Source organism: Nelumbo lutea, chromosome 2 (assembly GCF_056320005.1).
Source record: "Nelumbo lutea isolate HS-2025 chromosome 2, American lotus-T2T, whole genome shotgun sequence".
NCBI classification, from domain to species: Eukaryota; Viridiplantae; Streptophyta; class Magnoliopsida; order Proteales; family Nelumbonaceae; genus Nelumbo; species Nelumbo lutea.
The window spans coordinates 16,501-39,899 of NC_142685.1; the positions used below are offsets into that span (position 1 = coordinate 16,501).

General features: G+C 41.2%; 2 protein-coding genes and 1 pseudogene across 8 annotated transcripts in view; 1 reads left to right on the forward strand and 2 right to left on the reverse strand.

Annotated features, from left to right (window-relative positions):
* Positions 1–719: 719 nt before the first annotated feature.
* On the forward strand, positions 720–1,687 carry LOC148867950 (putative galacturonosyltransferase-like 3 pseudogene; annotated as a pseudogene).
* Positions 1,688–2,420: 733 nt separating this feature from the next.
* NDHN (NADH dehydrogenase-like complex N) lies at positions 2,421–22,286 on the reverse strand. Its single transcript, XM_088973908.1, has 4 exons — positions 21,321–22,286; positions 3,646–3,762; positions 3,472–3,557; positions 2,421–2,714 (listed from the first exon to the last, which is right to left on the reverse strand). Exons 1-4 carry the CDS (start codon positions 21,657–21,659, stop codon positions 2,642–2,644), a joined length of 615 nt encoding a protein of 204 aa, XP_088830034.1. The 5' UTR covers positions 21,660–22,286; the 3' UTR covers positions 2,421–2,641.
* Positions 22,287–22,552: 266 nt separating this feature from the next.
* The window catches only part of LOC148867952 (GroES-like zinc-binding alcohol dehydrogenase family protein), a 40,242-nt gene continuing 39,395 nt past the window's right edge, over positions 22,553–23,399 (reverse strand). For 4 of the 7 annotated variants that reach the window (XR_016108258.1, XR_016108250.1, XM_088973907.1 and 1 more), the window contains one exon: positions 22,553–22,885. Coding sequence is in view for 2 of the 7 variants with exons in the window: in XM_088973907.1 (XP_088830033.1) it covers positions 22,847–22,885 (39 nt within the window). In the remaining 5 variants the exon portion in view is untranslated. Of the gene's footprint in view, positions 22,922–23,399 lie in introns of all 7 variants that reach the window. The other 3 variants (XR_016108253.1, XR_016108260.1, XR_016108249.1) reach the window with 2 other exon arrangements.

Consider the following 23,399-nt stretch of genomic DNA (forward strand, 5'->3'; position numbering starts at 1 on the left):
AATTTTTTATATGATTTTTGATGTATACAATTGCTTATATATACAATAATTAAATAAATTAGTATAATAAATTTTAAAAAAATTGTTTATTTTAATAGTATATTATATTATATATATAAATATATATATTTATAAAATTTATAAATATTATTATTATATATATATATATAATATAAATAGTATATATGGGTCATGATGGGCCGTGCCGCGGTCTGTACTGGGTCGGGCCGCAGGCTGGGCCATGCGGGCCATGGGCACCACGGCCCACTTGATCATGCCTCTCTTTTCCTCTCAGTTTTTCTCTATTTTAAACTCGTGCTTCTCTTTTCCTCTCGGTTTTTCTCTATCTTTTCTTCTTTATGTGCAATAATAAATTTCTGCTAGTTTCCTTTTATTTTCCTAATTAGAGTAAGTGTATAGTTTTCATACATAGATTTGGTGTATGGTGTATGGTGATCAGGAAGAGATATAGTGAAAGAGAGAGAGAGAGATTATGACTAGGGAAGAAAATGGGTCTAGATTGTCATTTTCTAAATTTAAAAACAAAGCATGCAAGAAAGGATTACGAGTTTTAAATATAAACCCTAAGGCTGCACTTGTTTTAAGTGTAAATTCGAATTTGGAAAATTTGATCCCGGTTTAGTGATCAATGGAAAATTGAACCCGGGTATTTTAGAAATTTTCTCACATGTTGTTTGGTTGTTCCGATGTAAAAGTGAAACTCTAAAACTCTGCTCTGCTCTAACTCTGAAACTCTACTCTGCTCTGAATCTTGTCATGGATCCCTGTTCTGCTCTGCGAGGAAGAAAGAGAGAAGAGCATCTGAAGCGCACTTCAAGCTATGTTCTGGTTCAACATTCAACACGAATTTGATCCCATCCCTCCCTTCCGACATTCGTCGGATTTTCTACTTCGATTCTGATCTCATTGTGGTCAACAACGTGGCTAAGCTCTAGGAAATCAATCTAGGCACCCACATTCGGGGTGCACCCGAGTACTACCTCGCCAACTTCCCCATCTACTTCAACGATAAGTTCTGGTTCGACCAATTTTTCTCCCAAACATTTCGAGGCTGAGAGTCGTGTTATCAATACTGGTGTGATGGTCATCAATATCCACAAATAGAGGGAAGGGAAATACACAGAGAAGCTAGAATCATGGATGAGGATTGAAAGCGACAAGCGTATATACAAGTTGGGCTCCATGCCTCCATTTCTACTGGTCTTTGCCAGAGATGTAACAGGGGTGAACAGGTGAAACCAGCAAGATCTTGGTGGGAATAATCTAGAAGGTTTGTGTAGGGATCTGTACCCCGGGCAGGTGAGTCTATTACACTGGAGTGGAAGGGGAAGCCATGATTGAGACCGGACTCAAGGTGACCGTGTCCGTTGATAGCTTGTGGGTGCCCTATGCCGTCCTTGTTGGAGAAAAGCAGAGAGCACAGAGAGGAAGAAAGAAGAAGAAGAGAAAAGGAGGAGAGCAAGATTACTCCGTTTCTTGGGACAAGTGCTTGAAAGTATGGCAGGCGTTAGATCTCCGTTGATTGGAGTCCATGAAAGCACACGAAAATGCCATAAACGTCATTACTATTTCTGTCGACGGAACCGTTTACACAACCGGAGCAGACAAATGCAGGGTATGGGGAAGAACGTTAGGAGAGAGACAAAGAAGAGCAGGCAAGAGAGAAGGAGAAGGGGAGAGAGAGAGCAAGCGATGTAATTTTACACTGATTTTCGGTGTAAAATTACATGTTTACCAAATACCTACAAAATCAAATCGGGGTGCAAGGTATACCCCGATTTGATTTTAGACCTCTACGAAACAAGGACCACAGAATTTGGTAGAGAGAAAGAAGAGGCAAGGAAAAAGAGAAGCATCAAAGCATATCATCAGGATGACTTGTTACTGTTCATACACATTTCCTTTCCAAGGTGATTTTTTTTTTCTTTTTCACCATTTTTTACACATGTTTAATACCATATTCATTACCAACACTGTCCTAATCAGTTAAGTTTCTTTTCCGGCAACATTAACAATCACTCCCGTGCTCAGCACAGGTTACTCCGCCAGTATCAAATTACAAGAATAAGTGGGATCAAGACCCAGCAGACCAGGCGTAGCAAAGCCTGAACCCAACTTGGGTGGAAGAATTAAAACTCAATAGACCAGGCGTAACTTGGGAGGAAGTAGTAAAACTCTCTCTCGATCAAGACCCAACATACCGGGCGTAGCAAAGCCTGAACCCAACTTGGGTGGAAGAAATAAGCCAATGTTTGTAAAATTTCCCCCACCCCATTAAATCTTATCTTTCCTGTTAAATTTCTTACAAGCCCTTTTGATATTAGGCTATAGATTAGATATCCTAATCTAAACATGACCTAGACCCAAACCTAAAATTGCCAATCCGAACCTAGAGAAAATTTCTATGCAAATGCATTTATTTGCTGGTTAAAAATATGTAAAAGTTGGGAGGGCCGGCCTTTTTTTTTTTTTTGGTAATAACACATTTTAACTGTGAAAATAAAAGGCAAAGTGCAAGGCTTTGACAAAACTTTTTAGGTGAAAGGAAGATAAAACATGAGATTGATTGGAGGCCGCCGGCCCTCTATTATGCATTTGAAAGTAATGTCTAGGTCTGAGATCAAGCTGCTGCTCCTCCATCATTTGACGGCAATCCTGCAATTTCTTTTAGTGGTTTCCACATGAATCTCCTCCTGTGTATTCACGTTGATCCAATTAGAATGATCATTTATGAATAAAGGAGAGAAGCTTGCAAAACAGATACTAATGAAATGTGGCGGGAGATATGTCAACGGATAGATCCCGGTCTAACTCAAATTTATCAAGGGGAAGGGTTGACCGTGGGTATTCTTAAATAGACGTGAACAACCATTTGATCTGGTAAAGTGATGATGATACCAGTAGGCGGGACCAGCATAATGGTATGCATGGTTTTCAAAACCGGACTGGACTGGATGGTCGGACCGGAAAAACTGGGAACCGGTCAGGTGACCAATTCCGTTTTACCCAAAAACTGGATTTCCCCCAAAACCGTTGATTTTGGTCAGCAAACCGCTGAACCGGGCAGTTAACCATTTGAATTATTCGAACAATTTTGACCGTTTTTTATTTTTGTCAGAACGGGCCAAGCTTTCGGTTCAAATGATCAGACCGTTCAACCCGTTAACTGGACCCCTGACCAGTTTGGTCACCGGATCGGTTTTAAAAACCATGATGGTATGTATCCGGTCTCCCAAGACTTCGGATGGGTTAGCATAGCCAGACGGCCCAGATCAACATAACAGTAGAGTGGCCAAGAAAACGTTTTAAGTCATTTAGACCCCTCCTAAGATGATCCAACAGCATCTTTTGCAGCCACTTTTTTTAGCCTGATCAGATCATCTTGTCCAGCCACTTTGGTTGATATATAATAGATTGTTTTGATGTAATATGTTAAAGAAAGAAGCATACCAGTTTCCACATTCCGCGATGACCTTCACCTTGGGTCGGAGACTGGGAAGCAGAGCAAGGAACTGTAATTCTGATTTGGACAAGACCTAAATTGGATTGACGGGTATTATTGGGTACACAAAAATTAGTGTTTTCAAAAGAGAGGAAATTATTAATATTTTAAAGTAGCAATACCTTAGCCTCAATTATCCACAGCACAAGACCTCTAGCGTCAGGAGGCAATAGAGAAAGCCTGTAATCAACTTCTGGTGGGAAATACCACCTGGCAATGGGCTGTTTTCCTACGTGCGCCTGCATTGCCATTTATTTTTAGATAGATATATCATCATCTAAGCTTTGTCCTAGCTACATAGGGTCTGTTACATCAATCCTGTTCCGCCATTAGTTTGAGGGCACATATATAGCAAGTGTAAAAGTATTGGGTAAAGATAAAAGTATAGTATATCATTAAACAGATTTAACTTTTACGACCTAATCCAAAACAATGCAAATATCTTTATTATGCATTTTATATTGCATTTATAACTTTTTTATTTAGATAAAAAATAATAATTTGTATAGTATTTTCCATGTAACTTAATATGAATAATGTCATATATGCATGTACAAATAAATAAAGTGTTGGGGGGCTTGGTCGGGGGTCTATAATTGGATTAGGGTATTAAAAAGAGACCCTAGTAAATATTTTGCCAATGTCACCCTGCATCCAACACCTTTAATTCTCGGAACCGCATAGTCAACTTTTGTTGGTGCTCGTTTTTTCTTTGGATCCATGTGTATCCAATTTGTTGGAAAAAAAAGGAAGGGCGACTTTAAAGATGAGGAACTAGAGTCAACTCAAACATGTCACAACTATAAGCACGAAAACAAAAGGAAGACTCCTAGGATGGTGGAAGTATAAATAGAGAAGAATGAATCAATCAGATGCAGATCAAAATGAAGAAAAAAAAGACTGGATATTGGAAGTTTGAGTAGGGACGCCAATGGGTCAGGTTAAACGGAAACCCAGCTTTACTCGAGTTTAGCGTTAGGTTTGGGTTTTGCAACTTCAACCAGAGTTGAGTTCAGGTTAGGTTTGGGTTTTGCTGCCCTGACCCATTGCACCATGATACTCCAACGTATAGAGGGTATTATTCCTCATTTGGTATGACTTCTAACCCCATACCAAGTTTAGGATTTCTTCTTTCATTATAGAGGAAGTGACACCTTGTAACCTATAAATCAAATTCCAACTAACATTAGTGCTCTAAAATATGTTTATAAATTACAATTGAAAGACTATGAATCGGGTCAGATCAGATCAGTATTGGACTATTGGGTTGAATCCTCCAAGGTCGGGTTGAGTTAAGAAACTACAAATTATTAAGTCAGTTTGGGCTGTTTTAGGGTGAAGGAAGACCAAGCCCACAGAGCCAGGAATTTTTTACGAGGGGAGCCAACAGTTGGGATAGGAAGTAGGGGAAGGGGAAATATACATGAAAGAGTATAATATAAGTGGGGATTTCTGGCCACCGGGGGCAGGGGCCATGGCTCCCTTAGGTCTCCCTGGCTCTGCCCCTGGCTACAGCTTGGGCTTAACCCAACCACAGCCCATACCCTAGGCTGGGCTTTGGACCTGAAATATTGTCCTAGGCCTGTCCCACACATTTCTAGGCCTGATCCCAATTAAGCTAAAAATGATGACTAGAAATGGCAACAGGGCTACACAGCCAGGTTTTGCACACCCCGTCCTTGACCCCGAACTCAAATACCTCACTCCATTCCCCAATGGAGCTAGAAATCTCAACCCGTCCCTGTGTGGAACGAGGATTCCCAAATTTGCCCCACCCCACTGCAATCATTCCCAAATTTACGTCATCACGGTTTGACCTCCGATTGGACCTCGATTGAATCTTTGACCTGTGAACCTCTCCCTCTTCCGGGTCGATGCCCGATCCAATTCTCTGAACATTGGTTTATTCTGGTGTTTTTTATGACATTTTGTTCTATAGCAAATCTGAGGAAGACCATCTGAAGCATCTAAGAGCAACCTTAGAAATTCTATGAAACCATAGGGGTCTATAGCAAATCTGAGGAAGACCATCTGAAGCATCTAAGAGCAACCTTAGAAATTCTATGAAACCATAGGTTGTATGCCAAATTCAGCAAATGCCAGTTAAGGAGGTTGGCTACCTGGGTCACATAATTTCTCAACATGAAGTTTCCGTGGACCAAAAGAAGATCCGAGCAATTATGTCCTAGCCGAGGCCTAAAACCAGCAAGGAATTTAGAGGGTTTTTGGTCTAACCAGATATTGTCGAAAATTTATCAGGGGATATGGGCAAATAGCAACTCCATTCACCAGGTTGCTCAGAAAAAAAAATGGGTGAGGGTGGGATTCTCAAGCAGAAGAAGCCTTTGAAGCACTGAAGGAAGCCATGACTATGACTCCGTTCCTAGATCTCCCATACTTCAACCAACTATTCACATGAGAATGTGATGCTAACAGATAAGGGTTGGGAATTGCCCTCTCACAGGAAGGTAAGTCAATATCTTATTTCAACATGGCTCTTACTGGGCAAGCCTTACACCTTTCCACTTATGATAAAGAGTTGCTAGCAGTAGTGGCTGCAATCAAAAAGTGGAGGCCCTATTTGCTGTTTGCTGGGAACTCGAAAACTAACCACACCCACACAACAGTGATTGCTCAACAAGTTAATCAGTTACGACTAATGAGATCAAGTACTGCCATGGAAAACAAAATGTTATAGCAGATGCACTCTCTAGACAAGCTAAAGGAGAAATAACAGCTATCTCTATGCAAGTACCTGGATGGATTGAATAGTTGAGGAAGGAAGTTTCTGAATACCCTATCACTAGAAGATAATTGCTGTAATTATCAGCCAGTATTCTTCCCCCATATATGAATGGAGGTCAGGATTGGTTTGGAAGCAAGGCCGGGATAGTATTGAGCCCCACCTCCAATTTCAGGAGGAGGCTATACGAGGAAGCTCATGAGACACCCACAGGTGGGCATTCGGGTTATCAGAATACAATAGAAAATAAACAGAGTTTGTTCGTGAAAAGGGATACAGGAAGGAAATCAGATGATGGGTGAAGGAGTGTGACACCTGCCAAAGAAACAAGATTGAGAATGTCCCGACCCCAGGGTTACTACAACCACTGTCCTCCCAACCCAAGCAAGGACAGACATTTCATTGGACTTTATAGAAGGGCTCCCATCCTGGTAATCGACAGTTCATCAAATACGGGCATTTCTTGTCCCTAGCTCACCCCTACACTACAAAGGAAGTGGCTCAAGTTTTCATTGAAGGAGTATTCAAGTTGCATGGGTTACCCAAATCCATAGTGAGTGATAGAGACCCTACATCAGCAGGAACTTTTAGGGAGAACTATTTTTAGACCCAAGGAACCAAGCTCAATATGAGCTCTGCTTATCACCCCCAGTCTGATGGACAAACTGAGGTCTTCAATCGCACTCTAGAGACCTACCTCAGATATTTTTCCATCACTCAACCTCACACATGGATCAAATGGTGATAAGGGAAGGACCAGAAGAATCTTTCAAGTCGGTGAATGGGTGTTCTTTTGGCTTCAACCTTACAGGCAGAGTTCGATGGTTTTAAGAAAATCACAAATACTTTCAACTCACTATTCGGACCCTTCCAAATCATTGAGAAAATAAGGACCATTGCATAAAGGTTGGAATTTCCGTCGGACAGCAAGATACATCCAGTTTTTCATGTTTCTTGGTTGAAGGCTAAGGTGGTGGGAAACTAAATCCCAATCCCTGCAACCAAACTCGGTTGCTATCCAATGCAAACAAATGGTTAAGAAGAAGAACAAGGAAAGCCACTGAAGTTCTTATGGAATGGGAAGGAATGGGTTCAGAAGATGCCACATGGAAAGACTAGGTCGAATTACAGAAGAAGTTTCCTAGATGCAGCCTTGAGGACAAAGCCGATAGCAAGGGGGAGGAATGATACAGCTCGCTAGAGATGAACAGGTGGCGGTCCACGGGGGAAACCCTCTGTTTTCCCTTGTTCCTCCCTGCTCTTGATGAACCTATCTAGGCGCCCTAATGGTGATTTGTTCAAGAGATCACCAAACTCTCCTTTACTCTCTTTCTTGACTGAATATTCGATATCCTCATTTAATAATGGTGTCTCCTTAAATAGGAGATTACAAGAGTCCTAATCTTAGGGAGTCTCCTTGCTGAATAGGGAGACTTCCAATTCTATCTTGCTAAGGATAAGATAAACTAATCCTAATCTGATAAAAAGATAAACTAATCCTAATCTGATAACAAGATAAACTAATCCTAACCTGATAATAAGATAAACTAATCCTAATCCGATAACTTACTAACAAGATAAGATAAGAGCAATAGAATAAGATAAGAACAAGCAAGATGATCTAATCTAATCTGGCAGTGGGTCAGGTTCCTGTTGCTGCCGACGGCGATGGTACGCCTTTCCAAGGAATGTGTCCATAACATTTTCCCCCATCCCATCCCAATAAAACCAAACAATGGAAACGTAATTTTTTACACTTTCTCATCCCATCCCATCCCACCCAAATCTTCCCACAAACCAAACGGAGCCTAAACCGCCCCAAGGTAACAAACGTGATTAATTGCTTGGAATTGTTAAAAACTGGAGAGACCCTTGACAACTCGGCACTTTATTGCTCTCTTCCAAGGAACTAAGCTTCATTTTTTTCCATCAATAATATCTAGTATCTACTATTCTACTGTACCAAATATAAGTTTTTGAAATGAAGGTTTGAGTTCAAGTGTCACTTTCTGTGTATTTGTTTAATTAGGTAGTTTAGCAAAGGTTTTGTTTTTGTTTTTTTTTTTTGAAGATAAATAAAGAAAAAAAAAAGTTATTACTGAAAAGAGTTTACAGCTCATAGGGTGACAACTGACAAGAGGTCACCCCCAAGAAACAGTCGGAAAAAAAAAAAAAAAAAACAGACTTAAAACAAATTACATCAGAACCCAGAAAATTAAGCATTCAAAGAGCTCCAAAAGTCTGCCCCAAAATCTTCTTTCTTTAGTCCTTGAAAATCTGGCAGGATTAACACCCAACCTATGACTGGTGAACTGATTCGAGCCACCACCTCTTCCCAACTTTTTTTCTTCTTCTCAAAGATTATTTTATTTCTTTCCTTCCAAACTTCCAAGCACTCCGCGAATGGAATGCATCTCCACAACTGGATCAACTTCCACCATGTTTCTGATCAAAATTGAGTACATTGACTTGACTGTAAATTTCCCATCCTTGCATTCCTTCCAACACCTTCTATCATCTACTAACGGATTGATTTCCGAGGACTGCAACTTGGACAGCAGCTCCACACATTCCTCCATCTCCCTGTCAAGTAAAGGTCTTCTGAAGTTTGGTGTCCATACCACAGAACCATTTGAGACTTCATAACAATCAGAATAGGTACAGCCTTCCAACCCAATATGTACAGCCTTGGATAGATTTCACAGAGACTCCCTAACCCAAACCAATCATCCTCCCAAAATCTAATGCTGGAACCATTCCCGACCCTCCAGTAATAATGAGAAACCATTAAAGAATTAGAACTTGTTATCCCTTTCCACACACAAACCCCATAAGAATGTCTTACTTCCTTCGAATCCCACCCAAAGTTCACTACCCCATATTTCCCAGCCACTACTCTCCTCCATAAAGCCACCTAGCCACTACACCCCTTGTTTTAGGTTCTTCGGTGTTATGAGAATTTCTGATGTCTGGGAGATCTCTGATAGAGGTATTTGACCATCATTTGGTGGCATCTTCAACCTCTGGTGCTGTTTGTAGAGACCTCCCAAGATCACATGACACTCTTGGTGCTCAGTTTACTTGGTCTGTACTGTTTAGTCCAGTGGTGCTTTTTGTTTGCTCTTGTCTTTCTGGTTCTTGTGTTGAATCTTTTAGTTGTTGTTTAGATTGTGTTGTTTTTCGTAACCTGAGCATTCTTCGATGAAGTTTAGCTATTTAGTGTCAAAAACCAAAACTCTGGCCAAGAATAAAACAGTTTTGAATTTATCAAAAAGCATAAATTAGTACACCCCTAACCATTGTTAAATGCTGCTCATCATCAGTCAAATTTATAATTTAATAAAGGCTTCTATGGTACCTAAGAGTCACAATGTCAAAAACAATTATAACCAATCAACCGGTATCATAAAAGTTATAAGTGGTAACGAATTCATCAAAATTAATGGAGGTGATTATATTTATATGATGACAGAAAGGTATAATCTATACTAAAGTCTAAAAGGCAGTTGTCTATATCAGTTTACTTACTTTACTTCCCAGTCCCTTTAAAATTTTGTGTTTTTGTCAAGAATAGAAAATTTACAGAGGGGGAAGAGGAAGAGAAATGACAAGAGAAGGGAGAGAGGGAGAGAGGGAGAGAGAGAGAGAGAGAGATTCGAAGAAAATTGCATCTGTATTCTGTTTTCTTACTCTGTAGCTCATTACAATTTATAGGTATTTCTTCAACATCTTACAACCGATGACTTCAACTATTTAACAATTTGACATCTCAGCTAACTAACTAACTAACCAACTGAAGATCCAGAATTCGGTTTCATGACAATTGCCTCCCTCTCAAACAATCCTTGTCCTCAAGGATTGAAATTAGGGAACTAAGAATTGATAAAGGTCCAATCTTCCCATGTAGCTTCCTCAGGACTGAGGTTGGACCATTGAATGAGGACTTGGATGGCTGCTCCTTTGTTGCGCTTGACCATCCTCCAATCCAACACAACTACTGTTTCAATTTTGAATTGCTCATCAGAACATACCAATGGTAATGTGGGACAGGAATTCCCATTTGAACCCACCTTCTTTTTCAATGGAGAAATGTGGAAAACTGGGTGGACTTGGAAGCCCAGAGGCAATTGAAGCTTATAAGCTACAACTCCAACTTTCTAAATAACTTGATAACAACCATAATAATTGGAGGTTAATTTGAGGTTGCTTCGGATGGCTATAGAGGTCTGTTTGAAGGGTTGTATTTTGAGATACACCCAGTCACCCACTTCTAGAGTCCTTTCTGATCTATGCTTGTCAGCAATCAGCATAATACTTCATGCGTTGCTGGGCCTTAGTGAGTTGGTCTTTAAGTGTGTAGAGAAGATGGGCCGAATGGCCCATAGGCTGTTACTGTATATTATCTTTATGTTCTTCTCTGTAATGGGCCTTATTCTGGGCCCATACTCTTTTATGTTCCTCTTTTCTAATTTCTTGTCCAACTAAAGACCTCTCTTGTAATTACTAAAAGATTAACTTAATAAAAGTGTATTAGAGAGTTAGAGGGAATTTATGTTCGAACTCCTCATCCTCTAACTCTTCTTGCCACAGCTCTCTCTTCTTCTCTAATCTTCTCTTGCTAGTTTTCTTTGTTTCAAACACAGTCCCTACTTCTAGGACTGTTTTTCAACTTGGTATCAGAGCAGGCCACTGCTTGGCGTGTCCCTCATGTGGTTCTAGTCCAGCCAACTACATGAGGAGGTTCTAGGGCTGAGAGTTTACAGTCATCCGCCTGATTCTTGGAGGTCATTGGAGGGTTCCCAAGCTTCTACACACTTGGAGAAGGGTTCGGTGACCAGGAAGAATCAGAGAACAAGTTGCTTTGCCTAATTTAAAATCAGAGAAAAGAGTTTTCGAAGTCATCCAAGAGGACAAGTGTTCGGCCTGGTTTATTGTTCAAACCAGAGACTCTCTTACTGTAAGTCTTTGCTCAGTTGTTTCTGGGTTAATTTTTTCACTGTTCTGGACTGTTAAAAGGCCGAAGTTTCTTTGGAAACAGTACAGCTATTCGGCTATCCTCTGGTCTGTTTTAATCCAGAGATTTCTGGGTTATTTTTCATTTCTTTTCTGGACTGTCAAGTAGCCGAAATACCCCTGGAATCACTGCTGCTGAGAATGCTTCATTCGGCCACTGTTGTTGGACTGCTCCTACCCAGAAATTTCTGGGTTGCTTTGGAGGCCCTATTCGGCTGATTATTGAGTTGGGAAGTTGCTGAGACTGTTAAAACTAAGTGGTACTAGTCTCATCTTCATTCCAGCCCCTTCTTGAAGGCTGAAACAGTAAACAATGCCCTATACTTTGAAGGCTGAAACAGTAAACAGTGGGCTGTTAACCTGGCTCTAATACCATGAAACAGTAAAGAAAAAACTATCACCGAACTTTGCATGATGGATTTCTCAAACTTTGAAAACAAGAAATTACAAAAGAGGAACATAAAAGAGTATGGGCCCAGAATAAGGCCCATTACAAAGAAGAACATAAAGATAATATACAGTAACAGCCTATGGGCCATTCGGCCCATCTTCTCTACAAAGTGTTTGCATCATGTGTTGTCTTTCCTTTAACACTGCTTCAACTGGAGTTTGGATCAAATCAGGAGCAGAAAGATGAGGAGAAAACCCACAAGGGACCTGGAACGGAGTCATGTTATTGGTAGTATGAAATGTTGAATTGTACCACCATTCTGCTAGAGATAACCACTTACACCAAAGCTGTGGCTTGTGAAATGTCATGCATCAATTGCATCTATGGTAATTTTCAAGACATTGGTTCAGCCTCTCTGCTTGGACATCAGTTTGAGAGCGGTATGCAGTGCTTAATTGTAGATGTACTCCCACAAGCTTGAACAACTCTTTCCAAAAGAGACTAGTTGTTAGGTAACTGCCTAACTCAGGGCTTCTCGAGGAAGCCTACCTCCTGAAACGAGAGAGAGAGAGAGAGAGAGAGACTGAATTCCCAGAATCAATGTTCACTCTTATGGATTTCCTTTATTTATAGCACTCAGTTACAATTCTGTTATCCCAGCCTCTCACTTGTCCAGTTTATTAGAGAGAGAGGCTGAATTCCCAGAACCAATGTTCACTCTTATGGATTTCCTTTCTTTATTTATAGCACTCAGTTACAATTCTGTTATCCCAGCCTCTCACTTGTCTAGTTTGTTATGTAGTTTGTTCGAGTGGTTGGCTTTCAGTTAAATTACTTAAAGGCTAGCGTGGCCTTTTCTTGTACACTTGTCCCTCTGTTCCACTTATTTGTGTCTTACCAGTCCCTCCTCCCTTGAAAGAGACCTTGCCCTCAAGGTCAAGATGTGGGAATCTATTCTGTACGTCCAAGTAAGGCTCCCAAGTTGCATCTTCAAGTGGGAGACCTGACCATACCACCAATGCCTCTGGTTCGATGTGATGCCCTTTGCATATCCACCTGAAATCTGTTATCTAGGTGGGCTCAGTTTGAACTTGGCCATCTTCAAGAATGATGGGAGGGTGGTTGTTGTTATTGCTCCCGCTTTCGGCCATTTCTTTAATAGAGATACATGAAATACGGGGTGCAATTTTGACATCGCTGGAAGGTCAAGTCTGTATGCCACGGACCCAATGCGTTCCACAATCCAAAATGGACTGAAGTACCTTGGGCTTAGTTTGTTCCACTCGCAACCTGCTACTAAAATTTGATTGTATGGTTGTAGTTTAAGGAAGACTTGATCCCCAACCTGGTACTGGACGGCCTATGCTTTCTGTTGTAAGAGTCCGTCATCCATTGTTGGGCTCGACAGAGGTGGGATTTGAGATCTTCGAACACCCGCTGGAGGAGTTGGTCTTCCACTGCTACTACTGCTATAGACCCTTTCTCATATGGGAGTAGGGTAGGTGGGTCCCATCCATATAGAGCCCTGAATGGAGTCATTCCTATTGCACTGTGATACATGGTATTGTACCACCATTCCGCCCAATGAAGCCACTTGAGCCACTGATGTGGACTATCCCCTGCATAGCACCTTAGATAGGTTTCCAAACTCCGGTTGATCACCTCAGTTTGCCCATCTGTTTGAGGATGGTAGCTGGTTGATTTGAAGAGTTTCACTCCCTGTAACCGGAAAAGCTCTGCCCAAAAACGACATAAAAATTGGGTTTCCGTCTGAGACAATGAAGTTAGGGGTACCATGCAGTCGTGCCACCTCCTTAGTAAAAAACTCAGCCACCATTGAAGCTGTAAAGGGGTGGGAGAGAGGGAGAAAATTGTAATATTTGGTGAATCTATCAACAACTACGAGAAGGACAGACTTGCCATAGAAAAGGGGGAGCCCCGTTATGAAGTCCATGGATATATCAGCCCACACTTGTGTAGGAATTGAAAGTGGTTGTAGTAGACCTGCTGGACACTGGGTATCAGCCTTATTTTTCTAGCAAATGACACATTCGGCTATGAATTTTTGGACCGAATTCCGCATGCCTTTCCAATGGAATTGGGTGGCTAGTCTCTTGTAAGTGCACAAAATTTCTGAGTATCCTCCTGCTGGTGATGAGTGGAACAATTCAAGAAGCTACTGAATATGGGCTGAATCCTGTGGTATCACCAATCAACGTTTATACAGCAAGTTATTCTCCATTGTGTACCCTAGGTGGTTGTAGGGTCCTCTTGGACCTGTGAACACAGCTTGCTCAGTTGTGGGTGTCTTTTAGCTTCTTCCCTTAATTGATTCATGAAGGAACACGTTGGGGCCATGAGAAGTAATGGAAATAGTTGTGGTTGGCGTGACAGTGCATCTACGACCTTGTTAGCGTGCCCTGCCTTGTATTCAATGACATAATCGTAGCCGAGTAATTTGGCTATCCATCGCTTCTGTTTCGGGGACAATATTGAATGCTCCAACAGAAATTTCAGGCTATGGTGGTCAGTTCGTATGATGAACCTCCTCCCTAGAAGGTAGGGTCGCCACCGCTGAACTGCGAGAACAATTGCTATCAGTTCTCGTTCGTATACTGACTTGGCCCATTTTTGTGCTGTCAATGCTTTGCTAAAGAACGCTAGTGGCCTTCCTTCTTGCATGAGAATTGCACCCACTCCTTGGCTTGATGCATCACATTCAATGATGAAGTCCTTCGAGAAATTTGGAAGTGCGAGTGTCGATGGGGACGAGATAGTTGTTTTGAGTGTCTCGAAGGCCTGTTGGGCCTCCCTAGTCCAACAAAATCCATTCTTCTTGAGTAAACTTGTCAAGGGGGCAGCAATCAGTCCATACCCTCTGATGAATCACCAGTAGTACCCTGTTAGACCCAAGAAGGCCCGTAACTCCTTAACATTTTGAGGTTGGGGCCAATTTATCATGCTTGAGATCTTTTCCGGGTCTGCCGCTACAGTGCCATTTTCGACTACGTGCCCCAAGTAGTGTACTTGAGTCTGTCCGAATGGGCACTTTGACTCCTTTGCAAAGAGTTTATGAGTCCTTAGTAGTTCCAAAGTGATTTGTAGATGCACTAGGTGTTCGTCCCATGTAGTGCTATATACAAGTATATCATCAAAAAAAACTAGTATAAATTTCCGCAAATGGGGTCGAAATATGTCATTCATAAGTGCTTGGGACATAGCTGGCGCATTGGCCAACCCAAACAACATCACCAAAAACTCATAATGCCCATCGTTTGTACGAAAGGCGGTCTTGTGGATGTCACCACTGTTTTAAAGTCCCCTTCAACCAGAAGCTACTCCACACCCATTTCTTTTGCAAGAATTCTTCCTTGTATTGCAGCTAACAGCTCTACCCTAATAGAGTTACCAACACCTAAAGGGACAGAGTATAGTAAGACAGCCTCTCCAATCTCATTCCTCAGTACACCTCCCAAACCAGAGGGACCCAGGTTGCCCTGACTAATTTGATCAAAATTCAGCTTCAAAGAACCGCGAGGAGGGGGGGGTCAGCTTGTCATTACCTCTATCTTTGAGGAGGAACAACTTGCTACTGATAACCAATCCCTCCAACAGTCAATAAAGGAGAAATGATCAAACAAATCCAAAGTCTTTAACCAATGTATTGCCCTATACAAAATGCAGTCCTTCAAGGCCTGATTGCTTCTCCCCTTTTCCTGGAAGATCCTAGCATTCCTTTCTTCCCAAACTATCCATAACAAGGCTGCTCGTGCACACCTCCACATTTTCCTTCCTCTTTTATGGGGCCAATAGAACATAGAAGGGTTAAATATTGCACTTACTTCTGTTGGCATATCCCATCTACACCCAAACAAAGATAGAACCTAAACTCATAGTTCTATAGTGATACTACAAGATAAAAATAAGTGATAACAATCCCACCATGAGATCTGCAAAGAGTGCACCAGTTTGGAGAAATACATAGGAAGGGTCTTCTCTTTTGTAGGTTATCCATCGTGGTTACTTTACCATGCCACAGTTCCCAACACAAAGCCATAACCTTGGGGGGAGACTTCTTTGGGAAACTTTGCTAAGAGGAGGTTTGGCACAAGAAATTAAAAAAGGAACCACAAGAAAAAGACCCATTAGGGTGAATGGCCCAAATCCTCTTATCAAGCTTTAAAGGATCCAACCAAACCTTATCGAGGAAACCAAGAAGAGCAGACAAACAATCAATTTCATCCTCCCTTAACCCTCTACGGAAACCAAGTCTTAAGACAAAGACGACAAATTTAAAACTGAAGGAAGGAATTTTGCAATCACCTCTTTTTTATACAAAGAAATAGAGTACAAGGACAGAAAAAGGTCTTTTAGGGGAAGATCTCCCACCCAAATGTCCTCCCAAAACCGAATAGAATTACTAGAACAAGCAGCATACTTTATACAACTTAGGAACTGCAGAAGAATTTTGTGAATTGCTTTCCAAGGTGTTGCAAGGTTAGCCCTCCTTGAAGCACCAGCATCCCATCCACTCTCTGAGCATCGATGAATACTCTTCACCACTTCGTGCCACAACCTATCTCGCTCCATAGGCCACCTCCACAACCACTTCCCTAACAAGGCTGAATTCTTCTTAAGCACATTCCCAAGCCCTAATCCTCCTTCCTCTTTGCTTCTACCCACAACCTCCCCACTGATTAAGTGATCTTTTTTACCTTCACCTGGTTCCCAAAGAAAATCTCTCATTAATTTTTCCAGTATATTCGCTCCCCTAGATGGTATCCTAAAGACAAAGAGGCAATAAGTAGGTAGGTTCGCAAGGGTAGCTCTTATCAAGGTGATCCTCCCACCCAAAGAGATGTAATTTTTCTTCAACACAGCTAATCTCTTTTCAAACTTCTCTATAACTAGGGTCCAGAACCTACTCTCCTTAGGGTTTGCCCCTAACGGCAGCCCTAAATAGGACAAAGGACAGGTAGAAATGGAGCACTGAAGACAATTTGCAATAGCCTCAACCACATCAAAGTCCAAATTGACTCCAGCAACGCAACTCTTTTCTAAATTGATTTTCAAATTGGACACTACTTCAAAGGTTTTAATCAATTCTTTCAAGTTTCCCACCTTCTCACTAAAACCACCACCACAGAAGATCATCAAGTCATCCACAAACTGCAAATGCTACTGAAATTTGGTTTGTGCCTATTCTCCATCCCTTTATCACATCTTCTCTATCAGCCCTTGTGATAATTCAACTGAACACATCAGCTACCAAGGTAAAGAGAAAAGAAGAAAGTGGATCCCCTTGTCTAATACCCCTACTAGCTGGAAAAAAATCCCTTACCACCCCATTTACTAAGATGGAGTAGTGACAAGAGCTAACACAACCAAACATCCAACCACACCATATTTCCCCGAACCCACACTTCCTCAAAACCTCTACTAGAAACTGCTAGTCCACCAAGTCATAGGCTTTCTCAAGATCGAGCTTACATACAAAGCCTTTTTGCTTAGACCTCTTCATCTCCTCCACACATTCGTTGGCAACTAGGATCTGATCAATTATTTGTCGTCATTGGATGAATGCCCCTTGGGCCTGACTAATAATGGAGGGAAGGATTTCTTTAATCCTCAAAGACAACACCTTTGCCAAGATTTTATAGATACTAGTCACCAAACTAACTGGCCTGAAGTCTTTACGATGGATGGCATCAGATTTCTTTGGAATTAGAGCCAAGAAAGTAGCATTAATGCCCCGACTGATTATATGCTTATCTACAAACTCATTAAAAACCTCACAAAGATCATTTTTTATCACATCCCAACAATCTTGGTAAAAGGCCATTGTAAAACCATCTGGGCCTGGAGCTTTGGATCTATCCATTAAGAATACCGCCTTCTTAATCTCTTCTTCCTCAAAAATTCTTTCCAGCCACCTAACTTGATCTTCATCCAGACTTGGCCAATCTATCCCTTCCAATTCCAACCTCTCACCCAAGGGTCTTCTATAAATCGATTTGAAGTGATTCACAAACTTCCTAGCAATATCTTCCTGATTAGTGAAAACCTCCCCCCCAACTCTAGCTTAGACACAAAGTTCTTCCTCCTCCTCCCATTTGCCACATCATGAAAAACTTGTATTTCCATCACCTTCCTTGATCCACCTATGCCTCGATTTGTGCCTCCAACTTATTTCTTCTCTTAATAAGACCTCTTCTAAATCCTTCTTCAATTGTTTCCTTATGTCTCTGTCACCCTCCTCCAATCTAGCTTGAGCTTCTCTTTCATCTAGCTCTTCTATCCTAGAGATTAGATTCACTTTTGGCTCATCAATTCTTCCAAAGTGCTCCATATTCCATTCTTTTATTTTGGATCTCAGCCTCCGCAGTTTCTTATGAAATCTTACCCCTTTCCATTTTATCCCCCTCAATTCCTCATTCCACCATAATTTAACTTTGTTCACAAAGTCCGAGTGGGTTAGCCACATGTTCTCAAACCTAAATAGCCTAGGTCCAGCTGTAAAATATCCCCCACCTATTCTTATAGGACAGTGATCCGAGGTTACCCTAGGCAAAGCTCTAGACACCAAGTTTCCCCAATAGTTTTCCCAATCAACATTAAAAATAAACTTATCCAACTTCGAGCACAAAGGAGTTTCCTGTAGGTTAGACCAAGTAAATCTAGCTTGAAACAATGGAATTTCCTTTAACTCACAATCAACAATAAAGCTATTAAACTTTCTCATGCTAGTTGTGATGGTTTGTTGGGAGTTACTAGTTTCTTCGGAAAAACATATTACATTGAAGTCCCCTCCCAAACACCATGGACCTTCCCATAGACCCTGAATTGCATACAACTCCTCCCACATGTCATTCCTTTCTCTATGGTTATTGGAACCATAGATATTGGCTAACACCCAAGTGAAGCCATCCTCTACATTCTTGAATTTGATGGAAATCGAGAACCTCCCTATTAACTCCTCCATTGCTTCTACTACATTCTCCCTCCATAATGTGACAATCCCTCCCGAGGATCCCCAAGAAGTCTGAGGTCCACCTTACTCCTCTTGACCTCCGCACACTCCTCACCCATCTTTTGTCCAACTCCAACAACTTTGTTTCTTGTAACATAACAGTGGCAAGCCTTTCCTTTCTAAGTAAATCCTTTATCACCCTCCTTTTCCCTGCACTCCCTAATCCCCTAACTTTCCAACCAACTATTCTCATGGTCACAAATCATGCAAATATCATCAGTTGTAAATCACCACTCCTTACTTCATACCCTTTCTCCAATCACCTCTACCACTAAACTTTATATTCCCTTCGATATCACCAATTAAACTTTCCACTTCAGAACGTTCTTCTTTTCCTTATTCCTTTTTGATTCACTCTTTTTATTATAAGTTTTCACCTGTCCTTTCCTTTCAGCCCTCTCTTCGTCCTAACCTCCCTCACCAATAGCTTGCAAAACTGAAGTCTGAAGTCCTCCTTTATCATAATCAACCCCTTCATTTCCCCTATCCATCACCATTTCACTGAACCCTCTACATATCCTTCCTTTTGTTTAAGATTCTCAAACTCTGTACAAATCAGCCCCCAAATTTTATCCACCTCCCCACTCTTCCCTTCAAGGAACCCTTCCCCAACTCTTCCACCTCCAATCGTACCCATGTTGTACCTTCTAGGTGGGATGCCGGTACCTCTGTTTCGGGCATACTACACTGGTTAGTAACCAAAAACAAATTGGCATCCATACCTGGTTGGAAAGGGATAGCATAAGGAATGCTAGGACTAGACTGTTTGCCAAATCCGACTGAAGCTGGTGTCTTTTCCTTACAAGGAGACTTCTGTGGAGTAGACATGGTGGAGCAAGCACCACTATCTAGCCTACCCTCTTGAAAACCCAATCCCAATATTCCCCTTCCTAGTTCACCCTTATCCATGCTGACAAAAGAGAACTGTTCTCTTACATTTAAGTCCTGTATGCCCTGAGACTTTTTGTTGGCTTCCTCGTTATGGGATAGTGGAATCTGTCCAGCACCTCCTACCCTTTGTTCTTCCTTGGGAAAATCTGCAGTAGCCCCTTCTTCTTTAAAGTACAACACCTCCGTATTCAGGCTCCTTGTTTCAATCAGATTTTGTTTATCTTGCAAATCGAGGCTTCCCAAACTTGAGGCTCCATCTGACTCATAGTCATTGTCGCTGCTACTTTCATTTCCAAGCCAAACTGCAGCATCTAGCTTTTCTAAAACAATGCGCTTGACGCATCTAGGATTCCGCCTCTCAGGCGACAACTGAATCAAACTCTTAGTCATCAGTGTACTTTTACACCAATGACATTTTACACTGATTCCGAACACAGCCTTAAGATCGTTGGTGAAACTTGATATGAAACAGGATTTCATGAAGGTTGGATTCTTGCCCATCTAGGACCTCAATTCTTATCTTTCTTGGTAATCTTCCACTGTAGAGGTTTGATTTAATTCAGTAAATTCTTCTACCAAACCCTGGCATCCTTTTTCACCAAATCTTTCGCACAATTCTTCTATGATCTCCTCTCAATAGACCACTCTTCTACTATTTGATATTGATATCCATGGTACCAAATATCCACTCGTCCCTCCAAATGCATTGCCGCAATCTCTAACTTTTGCACTTCTGGAATTTGATAGATCTGGAAGTATTTTTTACACTTCCTGATCCAGCTTCTAGGGTTTGAACCCTCAAGGGTGGGGAAATCAAATTTTGGGAGGGAGAAATTAGAGCAAGATCGTTGATACCTCCATTGCTGACCATTTTCTCTGGCTCCAGAATGTCTGGGGTTTGGCAGAATGCCTTCTTGAGGTGAATGGGCAGTTTCAGGCTTTCAGCAGGCATACTCTTCTCTCGGCTCTGGCTAGTGGACATATTTCGCAGCATCTCCAAGATCACATCAAATATTCAATCCGTTGCTTCCCAGTTCTGCTGGATTTCAGCAGCGAATGATTGTAGTTGAGTCTCCAGACTTCTGATCTGATCATCCATCGTTCTCAAACAAGTTTCCTCAGCCACTTTTCCTTTTGTTTTCTGGGCCAGGATTCCTAAAACTCCAAGAAATCCTCAAAACCGAACGCTCTGATACCAGATTGTCAAGAACATAAAAAAAATTTACAGAAGAAAGGGAAGAGGGAGAGAAAGGAGGAGAGGGGAGAGAAAGAGAGACTGGAAGAAAATTGCATCTGTATTCTGTTTTCTTACTCGGTAGCTCATTACAATTTATAGGCATTTTTTCAACAGCTTACTTGACAATTTGACACCTCAACTAACTAACTAACCAAATGAGAGCGAGAAAACATAGTTATAAGATCTAGAATTCGGTTTCATGACAGTTTTTTATTTTAACAAATAAAAAAATAATAATATAACAAATAGAAGCTCCTTACAACCAATTCCGTTTCCTCAATCTCAGCCCCCTGGGGGTTGAATTTTTATTATTATTATTATTTTTTTTTGCTACCACTTTGTTGATAACGATTGATTGATTATAGTTTTTCTTATAGCATGGCTTTCCAGCCAAAAATTATCATGATTGAAGTTTAACCTATCAAAAGAAAAATATCATGCCTTTTAATATTAGCCGAAAAATAAAAAATAAAAAAAAAGAAACTGACTTACAGGGCAAACTGGATGAATCTTCGTAAGCGTAGTTTCAGGATCGCCGAGGCCTCGAGCGGAGAGGTCGAGGAAATAGTAACCTTGATACCTTAGCCGCGTCAGGTAACGTCCCTCGTAACCCCCCTCGTGCGGTGTGTAAATGGCTAGCGCCTTGTGCTCTTCCACGTCTGACAACCAACGACCTAGATCAAATCTCACTAAGTCCCCTCCGATGAAATCCTCTATCCCACACCTCACTGATGCCATCCGAACCCGTGCAGCGCTTCGGACGTTATTGGGTGATCGTGCTAATCGCCTAAAGTTAACTGGCGCTCCGTAAAAGGAAATAGCAGCCGCCATTGTTTATTTTGTTTTTGTAAAGATGATGAGATAACAGGAATGGGAGAGGGATGCATGTTGAAGTCGGTATAGAGATGAACTTTATGGATCATCCATTCGTAAATGATTCTTTATCCATTTTATGGTCGACAAACAAGATAAGATTCTCCTCCATAGACTTTAAGCGAAACAAACTAAACCCTAGATAAGATTCTAGTGACCATGACGGACGTGTTCGCATCACGGATGCATTAAACCTCATAAAAGGGCAAAAATGGTTACTGTACTCCGGATCCACTACTCTCAAGAATGCGCCAAACTGCATCACGAACATTTGGATTTAATAATAATAACTAGCCGAGGGTGCGAGCATTGCAAGGGCTCGCTCATAACTTATTTGTTTCGAGCAAGATTCGAATTATAAGACTTGAGCTCGAGGCTCGAGTCAAAAATTCGGAAATTGCAGGTCGTCACCTTTAACTGTTACTGCTGAAGTTTCCTAAGAGGCGAGGTCTCGAGTTAAAGTCTCCCTTAAAGTCTTTTTTAATTGTCAAGATGCCAAGTCCTAGGTGATCAAGGTGTCGAACCAAGGTCTCTTTCCGACCGATCGAGCGAGGTCTCCCTAGAGAGACCGACAATTTTGTACCTTAATTGATAAGGTGTCAAGCTAAAGTCTTTTTTAATTGTCAAGATGCTAAGTCCTCGATGATCAAAGTGCCAAACTAAGGTCTCCTTCTGATCGAGGTATCGAGCCGAGGTCTCCCTGGAGAGACCGACAATTTTGTAATTTATAAAGAAAAAGAGATGACATTCTTATAATTTATAAGAAAAGAAAGAAAGTGGTATTTTTGTAATTTGAAAGAAAAAAAACAAGAGAGAGAAAATTGATAAGAAAAAGAATGACATTTTTGTAATTTGAAAGAATCTATATCTATCTATACTATTATAAAAGTGCCAATGAAGTATAATAGTTTCTGGAATTTTAATTGGAGAGAATACCCTCATTTTAAAATTTAAATGGGAAAAACATAAATGGCAAATGTCATTCTCACATTTTCATTTACTCTCAGTATGATAGAAATAGGAAAAGCAACGGTTGTATCTTCCACGATCCAGCAATTTATCTCCCACAAACTATTTCATGCAATTGAATTCCCACCCCGATCGAAACTATCCACGAACGACTTGTCTCCCGCAAAGTGAATGTTTCATCTCCCACAAATTGTTCCCCGGAACATCTGAGTACCCTGCAACATAATTCGTTTTCTTTACATCTGAGTACCCTGTAACATTAAGATTGCCGAGTTGTCTATCTGAGGAAGAGACTGAAGGTTTGGAGAAGAAAGAAAACAAGGCATGCAAAGAATGATCTGTTATTTTTGAAACTGTCTTGCTCAATGAACCGCCCAAATCGATCAGTATGTAAAAAATGAAGTCCAGGAAGACAGATGTATGCTGCTTCAGTGGCGTAAAAGATGTCTAGGAAGACAGAAGTATGTTGCTTAATTTCTATTCTTTTGAACGTATCGGCAAGTATGCTGCTTGCCATCGGAATGTTGCTTAATTTTCAGGGAGCTTGGCCGATTTGGATCGCTCCTCTGACGATACCTCTGTGAATTCTCGGGGTACCTATTTCAAATTTACTCATTTCTTTCCTTCATCTTGTTCTAAACCAACCACTCTTTTTCATTGGTCATTTTCTATGACAACCGGGTTTTATTTCCCTGGCTGTTTCCTGCATTGACCGCACTAGACGTCTAT